Source organism: Priapulus caudatus, unplaced genomic scaffold (assembly GCF_000485595.1).
Source record: "Priapulus caudatus unplaced genomic scaffold, Priapulus_caudatus-5.0.1 Scaffold122, whole genome shotgun sequence".
NCBI lineage: Eukaryota > Metazoa > Priapulida > Priapulimorpha > Priapulimorphida > Priapulidae > Priapulus > Priapulus caudatus.
In genome coordinates, this window is record NW_014577183.1 from 417,860 (window position 1) to 429,972 (window position 12,113).

At 43.0% G+C, this 12,113-nt stretch overlaps 2 protein-coding genes across 2 annotated transcripts in view; both read right to left on the bottom strand.

Moving 5' to 3' along the window:
• LOC106805654 (4-coumarate--CoA ligase 3-like) overlaps positions 1-2,869 on the bottom strand; it is a 4,788-nt gene extending 1,919 nt beyond the window's left edge. Inside the window, exons 1-7 of the mRNA XM_014807342.1 lie at positions 2,835-2,869; positions 2,442-2,600; positions 1,731-1,959; positions 1,346-1,464; positions 887-1,095; positions 412-574; positions 24-183 (exon numbers count right to left, since the gene is read on the bottom strand). Coding sequence (XP_014662828.1) covers positions 24-183; positions 412-574; positions 887-1,095; positions 1,346-1,464; positions 1,731-1,959; positions 2,442-2,567 — 1,006 coding nt within the window. The 5' untranslated portion in view covers positions 2,568-2,600; positions 2,835-2,869. The remainder of the gene's footprint in view (positions 1-23; positions 184-411; positions 575-886; positions 1,096-1,345; positions 1,465-1,730; positions 1,960-2,441; positions 2,601-2,834) is intronic.
• Positions 2,870-2,924: 55 nt separating this feature from the next.
• On the bottom strand, positions 2,925-11,214 carry LOC106805655 (4-coumarate--CoA ligase 4-like). The gene is made up of 12 exons (XM_014807343.1): positions 11,100-11,214; positions 9,987-10,145; positions 9,279-9,507; positions 8,909-9,008; positions 7,698-7,803; positions 5,921-6,111; positions 5,448-5,610; positions 5,067-5,226; positions 4,726-4,841; positions 4,238-4,483; positions 3,682-3,850; positions 2,925-3,158 (listed from the first exon to the last, which is right to left on the bottom strand). The coding sequence occupies exons 2-12, from the start codon at positions 10,110-10,112 to the stop codon at positions 3,040-3,042; spliced, it is 1,725 nt and encodes a 574-aa protein (XP_014662829.1). The 5' UTR covers positions 10,113-10,145; positions 11,100-11,214; the 3' UTR covers positions 2,925-3,039.
• Positions 11,215-12,113: the final 899 nt, after the last annotated feature.

Below are 12,113 nucleotides of genomic sequence, written 5' to 3' on the forward strand. Positions count from 1 at the left end.
TTATGTCTAAGTCTAAGTCTTACTACTATTAATGATCAGGTGTGGATGCGTAATTCTAGCTTCTCTGATAACTGCAGGGCTGCAGCTGCCCCCAGCCGTGTCACAGCGTTGTAATGTGGGCAGCTCGTAACCTTGCTTTACCAGACTGACGATCAGTGGAGAGATGCAGAAGGTATAGGTGACCTATAGAGTAATAAAATCATGGCGCGTCAGTTGAACTGAACTTGCCTTTTGGGAATATGATACAAATATTAAGGAATAATATTGAGTTTATAACGAAACGGTAGGCTCATGATTCTCGTGAATTTGACAAAGAAGATGAAAACGAGACTCAACATTAACATAAATTAGCAGCATACTAATAGATACTAACTTTCTAATTGTTGTATATACAATCACAACTTTATATACCTTGTATTTGTTTATTGCTGCACTGTATAGCCCAGGATTACTGAGATTAGGCAGGGACAAGGTTACCGCCCCTTGAGCTAAACTGCGTATTGTTATAGACATGCCGCCTGCGTAAGCTTGAGGAGTTGCCACCAGAACTACGTCTTCTTGTCTCATGTTTAAGCTAGAACGAGTAGCCAATGATATAGAGCTTGTAGTTGAAACCAGATATTTATCATGTTTGCTTGTGCAAGATGGCTATAGTGCTGGCTATATACATACGCACTTTAATTTTGTTGAATTGATCGATAAATTTACCAGTTAAAGTTCTTACTCATGCATTCTTCTAAATTTCGAGTTGAATAGTTATAATTGTTTGAGTTTAAATTCATTTGCGTTACTGCTGTCTGTCATGCATAATCTTAACTAATGCACGATATTGCTACCCATCAGTGACTGTCCCTTATAATGTGTGACGTTGGGTAATGCTTAATACCAGGTAGGAATACAGAGACAAGCCACGAGTTGTTTGTGAGTCCAAGGTATGCCCTTTGGCGGGCCAGTTGTTCCGCTGGAATATAGCACGACGGCTATGTCACCGGATTCAGCACGGTTTGTTTTAGGAAATGCGTCGCCACTGTCTTCCAGCAGATCGTTAAACGGTATACACTCTTTGTCTACTATGCTGCCAAATGAAATCCGTGCCTGAAATAGCAAATAGTAAAAAACTGCGAGTAAATAAGGAGCGAAAGGTTTTTTTGGGGGGGGGGGGTAACAACAGATTTCTTAATAGTGTATGCTGTTTTATGACTGTAAAGTTTCTAGTTTGGAGTGCTATCTCAACCGAGAGACTTTTACTACGTAGTGAAAAAATCAGGCCAGCTTTTTCAAAAGGGAACGTGGTCCTTGTGCACGATATATTTATATATATATATGTATTATCTTAGTCACGTACCACGTTTACTCCACAACGCTCCACCAATTTCCTCGCAGTTGTTAGCTCGTCACTAGATACGACGAAAAACTTTAAAGTGCCACAGAACTTCGCAATTTCCAGCTTGTAAAGTATCTCGTCTGAAAGCATGCACGTACGTCTATGCGGTAGGACCGATATTGTCCAGGTGGTTTCATCACTTAATCACAATCTATCTACTAATTAGTTGTTTGATTATGAAGGTGCTATCTCATTTTAATTAACAAAATATCTGCAATATATTGCATTTTAATAACAAATTTTTGGGCGGCATTTCTCAAATTATCTGTTGCTGACCTATAGGAATCCTTAGCTTGGCATGGCCGCGAAAATGATTTATCAATGTAGTGTAAAAACAATAACCCACCTACAGAGGATCCAGGAATCGCAGACGTCAGGACGGCCCCTAGCGAGTAAACTGCCAACATCGTGATCACGTATTCTGGGCAGTTAGAACTGCACACAAACACGACGTCACCTTTCCTGAGGCCGCGCCGGGCTAGACCGCTAGCTACTCTCCTTACAGACTCCCGCAGCTCTCTGTACGACAACCTCCACTCCTTGCTAGCATCAGGTGGTCCAACACTGCGCCCAATCTAGCAATGTCACGATATAGCGAATATAACAGTGAAACACCGGCCACAGGATTGTAGCGTTCGACATTTTTACGTTTTGACTTTCTGGGGTTTGCTTGGATTGCTGGATAGCGTGTTTGCAAGATGGATATGAAACGGATAAAACAAAAAGTACCTGTATGTAATTAACAAAAAAATGAAAAAAGGAAAACATGAATGAAAGGCAGATGTAGAATGTAGGCTGTGATAGCTCAGATTTTGGAAAATTTAAGGAGAGTACCGATAGACGCACTTGGAGAACAGCACACAGCGACTTGTAACATAATAGTGAAAATAACAATTAACGACTGTATTTAGAAATTAATTAGAGAAATTCTTGCAAATTCTCCTCTTATACGCCATTCGGTTACCCATTATTCCATATTCTACCATGCACGCGTATACCTGACTTACGCGTGGACACTCGCCCACGACTAATGCAAAAACGTAATTGTAAGACCTACCACAGCTATGGAGTCCTGTGGCTTGTTCAACCAGGAATGTTGCTCAAGAAAATCATTCACCGACATTTCTGGCACATCGACATCTGGGAACTGGCTCTTTAGTATACGTCCTTCTCGTCTCTCCATCGCTATAGCTGTTTTATGTGCTGTATAATTACCCTTAAATATAAGAGATTTGCATACTCTAAGTCTCGTATTCCGTATGTGCTTTAACTGTTACTCTTTCTACGTCCTACTCGCTCACTTCCTGGCTGTCTCTCTATCTCTGTATTTATAGCTAGCTATCCATTTAGCTATTTATCTTGCGCTTTATCGCGCACACACCCTTTCGGTTTCTAGTAGGCATGCATATTAAACTACTTTTCTATGGTAAAATATTCCCGTATGACTTACCGACCTCTCAAAGAGTGAAATGTTATAGCAACTGAGCTGGCGATATCATCTTGTAAATTCACTTAATAAACTACATTGTTTTACATGCTTTTAATAAAAGCACATCACATATAATTTTTGAGTGGTGTTATTTGTTTCTAAGAATTTAGTTTAAAAGATAAAAACAACGAATTAATGAAGTTGATTTGGTTGCATACTTGAATGGTTATTCGTAAGCCTGAGCTTGTAGTTCGCTGCGCATGTTTTTACCGGTTAAATTCTTCGGAATGTTTTTCAGGAAGCGAGCACCTCCTGTTAATGTGACGTACTTTCTCGGTGTCTTCTCTGAAACAAAAAGATAGTCAATCGCGTAACATGTGTAAGAAGGTATTTTAGAACATGTATTCAATATTTTAGGAATCATACAAACGCATGGGAATATCTTTACCACGACTGTGTTGCGAAAGACGGATTAACGGACGGATGTACGAATGGACCGAAGGAGTGTTAACCAAACGGCCGGACAGATTTGTGAATAGATGTATGGATGTGTGGATGGATGGATAGACCGATGGATGGTTGGATGGATGGATCAATTGATTGATTGATTGATCGATTGCTTGATTGATGGATGAATGGATGGATGGATAGATGGATGGATGGATAAATAGCGAGAGAGAGAGAGAGAGAGGGAGACAGGGGGAGTGAAAGAGATAAAAAGATAGGAGGAACGAGATCTTTGGGTAGAATACGAACTACAGTCACCTGTTGCATAAGAGCATGAAAGTAATTAAGCGACAGAACGGTACAAAAATGACAACGAACGATATTACGGTGAATGCAGGTGATTGTTTGAGCAGACCAGTACCTTTCACAAACTCGATAAGGTCTTCTGCAGATAATGTGTCCGTTTTACGGACGACGAAAGCTCGGATTAGTTCGTATCCTTCGTTGTCTGGATCTGGGATGCCGGTAACAGCGACGTCTCCTACTCCTGGATGACTCATGAGGATGTTTTCCATTTCTGAAGGCGAGACCTGCACACATACCGCGACGCCAAATATGAATGTAATCACTATACAGACAGCGTGAAGACGCGTAATTGTTTGTTATGCGTATATTCACGTATTTACACCTCTGTTTAATCTGAGACGGGCGTGTCATTCATGAGAAGATGTTTGTTTCCTAAACAAAACAGTTTGGCTTTGTATTATCGTTGCTGCAAGCCATCGCGATCGCTGGTTCGTTGTGTTCAAGAGTAGTATATATGGTGTATAAGCGGTAAAGTCGGTTGTTGTATCTATTATGGGTATCAAGTGTGGCACTTCGGTTTGAACCTTGAACACTCGGCACAGAAAGCCTCAGCGTTCCTGCTTCCATCGTTACCACCACTGCTAATCCGCTCCTCAGTTTGGGATTTATACCTGAATCGTCGTGGATTTGTCAGGTACAATTCGGATGATATCCTTTAGTCTATCCATGTAGTATATGAAGCCATCGTCATCGTACTGCACGAGGTCTCCCGTGTGCAGCCAACCGTCGCTGTCAATGGCGCGTGCCGTCGCTTCAGGGTTGTTGATGTAGCCGCGCAGTACATTATATGGATTATGGACGCACATCTCTCCCGCTACACCAGGGGGCAGCAGCTTCTTAGTGATTGCGTCCACCACCTACGCAGATGCCATCATAATTATACTTACATAAATATATTTCCAGTTAGTATGTGTGATGTGAGTTGTAGTATGTGGTACAATTTTACTTATTACCGGATTTAGTTGTACGTGCTATTTGGTTGTACCGAATGCTATAATATCATTGGTTTGAGGTGACATCTCTATGGTATCCTTACCAAGTAGAACGGATTATGGGTCGCCAATAAATCGCAACAGCCAAAAACAAATATGATATATACCTTGATCTGTGTGTTTGCTAAAGGTTTTCCAAGAAGACATCCTCTCGTGTCGTGATCCTGATCCGTTTCCGCCGGAGCGCCTATGACTGATCCGACTTCCGACATTCCGAAAAACTCTAAATAGTTAGTTAGATAATTAGTTATATACGTGTATCTCGGGGGCTTCAGCATCAGCTTATACGGCACTCAGGGGAGTAGTCCCTCGGTGAACGGTAATGTAATTATATAAATAAAAAGCAAACTTGTCAACATCTGATGATTAGAGACCACGTTTAATTGACGGAATTTTCAATATGCACTCTTATCTCTGGAAGCTATTTATGTCTAAGTCTAAGTCTTACTACTATTAATGATCAGGTGTGGATGCGTAATTCTAGCTTCTCTGATAACTGCAGGGCTGCAGCTGCCCCCAGACGCGTCACAGCGTTGTAATGTGGGCAGCTCGTAACCTTGCTTTACCAGACTGACGATCAGTGGAGAGAGGCAGCAGGTATAGGTGACCTATAGAGTAATAAAATCATGGCGCGTCAGTTGAAATGAAATTGCATTTTGGGAATATGATACAAATACTAAGGAATAATATTGGGTTTATAACGAAACGGTATGCTCATGATTCTCGTGAATTTGACAAAGAAGATGAAAACGAGACTAACATAAATTAGCAGCATACTAATAGATACTAAATTTCTAATTGTTGTATATACAATCACAACTTCATATACCTTGTATTTGTTTATTGCTGCACTGTATTGCCCAGGATTACTGAGATTAGGCAGGGACAAGGTTACTGCCCCTTGAGCTAAACTGTGTAGCGTTAAATACATGCCGCCTCCGAAAGCTTGAGGACTTGACACCAGAACTACGTCTTCTTGTCTCATGTTTACGCTAGAACGAGTAGCCAATGATATAGAGTTCGTAGTTGAAACCAGATATCTACCATGTTTGCTTGTGCAAGATGGCTATATAGTGCTGGCTATATACATACGCACTTTAATTTCGTTGAATTGATCGATAAATTCACAAGTTAAAGTTCTTACTCATTCTTCTAAATTTCTAGTTGAATAGTTCTAATTGTTTGAGTTTAAATTCATTCGCGTTACTGCTGTCTGTCATGCAAAATCATGACTAATGCACGATATTGCTACCCATCAGTGCCCGTCCCTTATAATGTGTGACGTTGGGTAATGCTTAATACCAGGAAACAGTACAGAGGTTAGCCACGAGTTGTTTGTGAGTCCAAGGTATGCCTTTTGGCGGGCCAGTTGTTCCGCTGGAATATAGCACGACGGCTAGGTCACCGGATTCAGCACGGTTTGTTTTAGGAAATGCGTCGCCACTGTCTTCCAGCAGATCGTTAAACGGTATACACTCTTTGTCTACACTTGCCTATACTGTTATACTGTAATCCGAAAGGTTGATAAACCAGTTTGGCAGGTCACTTAAAAGTTGGACTTTGGCCATATATATGTAATGATTGACATTGTAGTCAGGTTCACTATTTTTTTTCGTTCAGAATCATGGTAGATTAGCAAACCTATACATTTTTTGAAAGGTCATAGCATGAGGAATCTGAAAAACAATGTTTGCATTTGCGGAGATACCGGCATGGCCGCCATGCTAGTCACTGCCTGATGAAGGGCAGGCCCGCCAAAAGGTAGTGCTGCATAGGTTGCGTATTCAAGGAGAGATAACTCTGCACCGGTGTCAATAGTAAAATTAACTTCCCGGCCACCTTACTTCTACGGGCAGTTGCCATGCAGCCTCTGGCTGTGCAATAGAACTCCCTGAAACTGGGTGTTGCAGGTCCTCAAGCAATGCTGCGAATGACCCCGCCGCTACTCGTTTCCCGACCTCTGCTGTCTGGCATCAAGGCCCCCAGCATTCCGAGGTCTACGAGCGCGGTAGTGGTCTCCTTCTGATCTACCGCCAGCGTCAACGGGAGAGGAAATACACGTTTCCTTCTATCCCGCTCTCTCCAGAGTCATCATCTGACTCAGCTAACTCAACGGGCGTGCCCGGAGCTGTTGCTGGTCGTGCTTCTGCACGCTCACTTCTCCTACCCGGTAACTGCAGGTTCGGAAACGTTTTCACGCCTCTTACTTCGTCAGGGGGAATGAAGGGGAATGCGTCTTCGAGAAGCGAGATTCCCTTCATCCTTGGATCCCGTAAGCTGCCGAGCTGTGGGGTGCGAGGTGGTCCTCGGCTCGGGGGTGGTGCGGCTAGCGACCTTTCCCTAGCCTTACCTGCCAGCGCCCCAGCAGTATGCTCTGCTTCGGTACTCATCGTCTTGGGAGGCACGACACCCTCTTCCTCCACAAGCGAGGTAGAACTACGGGGCAACGATGTTGCTCGCTGGGTTCCTTTTCCTCTAGCTTGCCCTGCACGGGTAGTCATTGGCATCTTGTGTCAAGACTATGGGGAGGTGTATATGCTCTCCGTTCGTATACAAAGTAAGGTATGAGTAGGGCTGATGGACAATGCCAACAAGCAAAACTCAGTGACGACACTCGCACTGCACACGAATTCTCACCTCTCTTAGCGAGCTACACTCGTAAACTCTCTCGGGGACTGTTGCGTTGCTACCTTTACAGAACACTGCTTAGGCTCCAACTCAGTCTACTGAACTAAAATCCTGGTCACGGCACCAATGCAACGATTTTACGTCTAGTTGTGATGACGAATGAAGGTTCGACCACTGAATTGTAGTGTAGGTGTCAACACAAGTAATAGCGATACGTAAAACCAGAACAAGCTGATAAAAGTCTTAGCGCCAGGAATAGGCCCGGGGCTTTTATTCGGCCTTAGTCAACAGACTAAGGTGAACTAAAAGGTGGTGCACAAAATCCCACGCAGCGTTGTCGCTGGGGTGCAGAAATATACACGATGAAATGAACAGCCAAACAGTACTAGACAACACCCGGTAGTGAGTTGCTTGCCCTGTGCAGAGGTTAACTAGATACTGGTATCCTTACGTGATCCGTGAAGATGAGGCGCTCCTGATTGTGGCCGCAATGCTGGCTTGACCCGTCTCGGTCGATCCAGATCGTATACTCAGGCGGACACTCTGGGCGGGTCACCCTACTGAGAGCAGAGCCTAGTATTTATACCACAAGCTCAGCGTGGGTAGGGCTTCCTACCTTCCCATCATGCATCACGAGAGACGGGTGATCAAGTCATGTTTCATGTCACGCACATCACATGACAAGCCACACATCACCCTACAGGTTTCCTTCATACAACCGGTGGGAATCACGTGATTGCCGTCATTGCCACCAGGGATGCTATGCATCGACCTGGGATGCTTAGACACGCGACAGGACGATAGGGATGCGGGGGTATGAGGCTATAGCAGCCGAAGTTCGTTATATATATATATATATATATATATATAAACGTATATAGTAGACATCTATGGTTACGTAATATGACTTGAATCACGCAATTCGCTTACCGCTAACGCGCGTTTATTAAATACTCTCGTGTGAATACTCTACTCTCGCGAGATTATAGTATTCTTCTCTCGCGAATGAATTCTACTCTGGCGAGATTATTCTCGCTCAGATACGAGCCCACGCTACGCGCACACGGTAAATTTTCTTTGCGACTCTAGCAATATAAAACGTTTCAAATCTAAGCTAGCTTCTCGCGAGTCGAAAATCTCGGATGCTTCGTGTATGTGCATGTATCGCCGCTCGTGTATTTTGTAGAATATGTATAAAAAGGAGTAGAGATAAATTAGTACGAAAACTAATCTACAATGAAATATATATGTTCATTTTAATTTTAAAATATATAAAAATATGTTTTCAACTGTTGAGTAATGTATAATTAATACATCTAATATCTTTTTCGTGCACAGCAGCCATTCCATAATTTTTTGATAAAATTACAGAAGCGAAAAAATAACACAAGCAATGATGATTATAGTTTATTCAAACCAAATGCGTTTAGAAAACAACGTACATATGATTTATTTATTCTTTTTACCGGTAGGTACAAGAATACGTCACGAAGTGATTACGTCACGAATTTCTAGCACCATCAAGTAGTACATTTGTGTGTTATTTGTACAAAATAAAATGTATGAAAATACAATTAGTGTTTCTGTTTACTTTTCATGCTTATATACCATCTTTATATGCCCTAATTTGCCGGTGAAAAACAGAGAGACGCCAGTATCTACTCCACCAATTTCCTCGCAGTTGTCAGCTCGTCACTAGATACGACTAAAAACTTTACAGTGCCACAGAACTTCGCAATTCCCAGCTTGTACAGTATCTCGTCTGAAAGCATGCACGTACGTCTATATATGCGGTAGGACCGATATTGCCCAGGTGGTTTCATCACTTAATCACAATCTACCTACTAATTAGTTGTATGATTATGAAGATGATATCTCATTTTAATTAACAAAATATCTGCAATATATTGCATTTTAATAACACATTTTTGGGCGGCATTTCTCAAATTATCTGTTGCTAACCTATAGGAATCCTTAGCTTGGCATGGCCGCGAAAATGATTTATCAATGTAGTGTAAGGACAATAACCCACCTACAGAGGATCCAGAAATCGCAGACGTCAGGACTGCCCCTAGCGAGTAAACTGCCAACATCGTGATCACGTACTCTGGACAGTTAGAACTGCACACAAACACGACGTCACCTTTCCTGAGGCCGCGCCGGGCCAGACCGCTAGCTACTCTCCTTACAGACTCCCGCAGCTCTCTGTACGACAACCTCCACTCCTTGCTAGCATCAGGTGGTCCAACACTGCGCCCGATCTGGCAATGTCACGATATAGCGAATATAACGGTGAAACACAGCCCACAGGATTGTAGCATTTGACATTTTTACGTTTTGAATGTCTGGGGTTTGCTTGGATTGTGGATAGCGTGTTTGCAAGATGGATATGAAAAGGATAAAACAAAAAGTACCTGTATGTAATAAATAAAAAAATGGAAAAAGGAAAACATGAATGAAAGGCAGATGTAGAATGTAGGCGGTGATAGCCAAGATTTGGAAAATCTAAGGAGAGTACCGTTAGACGCACTTGGAGAACAGCACACAGCGACTTGTAACATAATGGTAAAAATAACAATTAATGACTGCATTTAGAAAATTAGAGAAATTCTTGCCAATTCTCCTCTTATCCGCCATTCTGTTACCCATTATTGCACATTCCACCATGCACGCGTATACCTGACTTACGCGTGGACACTCGCCCACGACTAATGTAAAAACGTATTATTGTAAGACCTACCACAGCTATGGAGTCCTGTGGCTTGTTCAACCAGGAATGTTGCTCAAGGAAATCATTCACCGAGATTTCTGGCACATCGACATCTGGAAACTGGCTCTTTAGTATACGTCCTTCTTGTCTCTCCATCACTATAGCTGTTTTATGTGCTGTATAATGACCCTTAAATATAAGAGATTTGCATACTCTAAGTCTCGTATTCCGTATTAGCTCTAACTGCTACTCTTTCTACGTCCTACTCGCTCACTTCCCCGCTGTCTCTCTATCTATATATTTATAGCTAGCTATCCATTTAGCTATTTATCTTGCGCTCTATCGCGCACACACCCTTTCGGTTTCTGGTAGGCATAGATATTAAACTACTTTTCTATGGTAAAATATTCCCGTATGACTTACCGACCTCTCAAAGAGTGAAATGATATAGCAACTGAGCTGGCGAGCTATCAGAGTGTGTGTGTGTGTGTGTGTGTGTGTGTGTGTGTGTGTGTCTGTGTGTGTCCCTTGCCTATACTGTTATACTGTAATCCGAAAGGTTGATAAACCAGTCTGGCAGGTCACTTAAAAGTTGGACTTTGGCCATATATATGTAATCGTTTTAGTCAGATAATTTATCATTAGTCAGATAACCATACACCGGCACAACCATAGTTCCCCGAAGAAAATGATCCAATGGATGCAGTATATATTTTACATTTTAAGCATTTTATTCTATTTCAAATGAGAGAACCGTTGTTATTGATAAGTCTTTTTGTTACACTAGTAGATATCGTTGTGCACTATGCACTGTCAAATATCTATGGTTACGTTTATATATATATTACGTCTAGTTGTAACGACGACTGAAGGTTCGACCACTCGATTGTAGTGTAGGTGTCAACACAAGTAATGGCAACACGTAAAACCAGAACAAGCTGATAAAAGTGTTCATCAGGCTTTCATTCGGCCTTAGTCAACAGACTAAGGTGAACTAAAAGATCCAAAACAAAATCCCACGCAGCGTTGTCGCTGGGGTGCAGAAATATACACGATGAACTGAACAGCCAAACAGTACTAGATAACACCCTGTAGTGAGTTGCTTGCCCTGTGCAGAGGTTAACTAGATACTGGTATGCTTACGTGATCCGTGAAGATGAGGCGCTCCTGCTTGTGGCCGCAATGCTGGCTTGACCCGTCTCGGTCGCTGCAGATCGTATACTCGGGCGGACACTCTGGGCTGGGCACCCTACTGAGAGCAGAGCCCAGTATTTATACCACAAGCTCAGCGTGGGTAGGGCTTACCTTCCCATCATGCATCACGAAAGACGGGTGATCAAGTCATGTTTTATGTCACGCACATCACATGACAAGACACACATCACCCCACAGGTTTCCTTCATACAACCGGTGGGAATCACGTGATCGCCGTCATAGCCACCAGGGATGCTGTGCATCGACCTGGGATGCTGAGACACGTGACAGGACGATAGGGATGCGGGGATATGAGGCTATAGCAGCCGAAGTTCATTACACTCCCCCTTTCTCTCTTGAGACTCTTGCCCGCAAGAGTCATCCTTGGGGTGACAGCTAACGAACTTTCGGATGCCCTTACACCAGCAGCGCATCACTATCTGCGGGTGCTTACCGAAGTAAGGGTCTCGAGGTATCGCCATACCGAGATGCCTTACCATAATACGGCTTCATAGGAGAGATGTGGAGTCCTTTGCCACATCCTACTACTCATACTACTCAACTATGCAGTGCCCGGACAATGGATACCTCCTATATAGAGTTGGCGTGGCTCGTACGCACTATACTCCCAGGTCATCTCACTGCCGCTACACTCATAGCGTGCAAATTTCGTAACTGAGAATCCGAGGTTCGAATCCCAAGACTACTTTTCGCTACATCCTCTTTTTAACTCTATCGTGCATCAGCGGCGCTCGCACAAGTAGAAAAGCTCGCTTCGCTGATAGGTTTCTGCACCGTTTACTTGGTGAAGTGACTTTCGTGCTCAAACACCAACTTCTACGGAAACCCCTGCTGTCTACTAGAGGTCGCGAGTTTGACTCTTGTAGAGGACGGTCAGAACCGTGAAGCTTTTGCTTTTCATTTTCCGAGTGCGGCTGTTGTTCGCCGACGTTGACGATAGTA

Bases quoted from the DNA above. Each gene is read 5' to 3' on its own strand.
- LOC106805655 (XM_014807343.1), bottom strand. From the start codon at position 10,112: ATGGAGAGACAAGAAGGACGTATACTAAAGAGCCAGTTTCCAGATGTC. The intron at 9,508-9,986 runs GTAGGTCTTACA...TGACATTGCCAG, and splicing joins CACAGGACTCCATAGCTGTG to ATCGGGCGCAGTGTTGGACC. The intron at 6,112-7,697 runs GTAAGGATACCA...ATAACAGTATAG, and splicing joins GCCTCATCTTCACGGATCAC to GCAAGTGTAGACAAAGAGTG.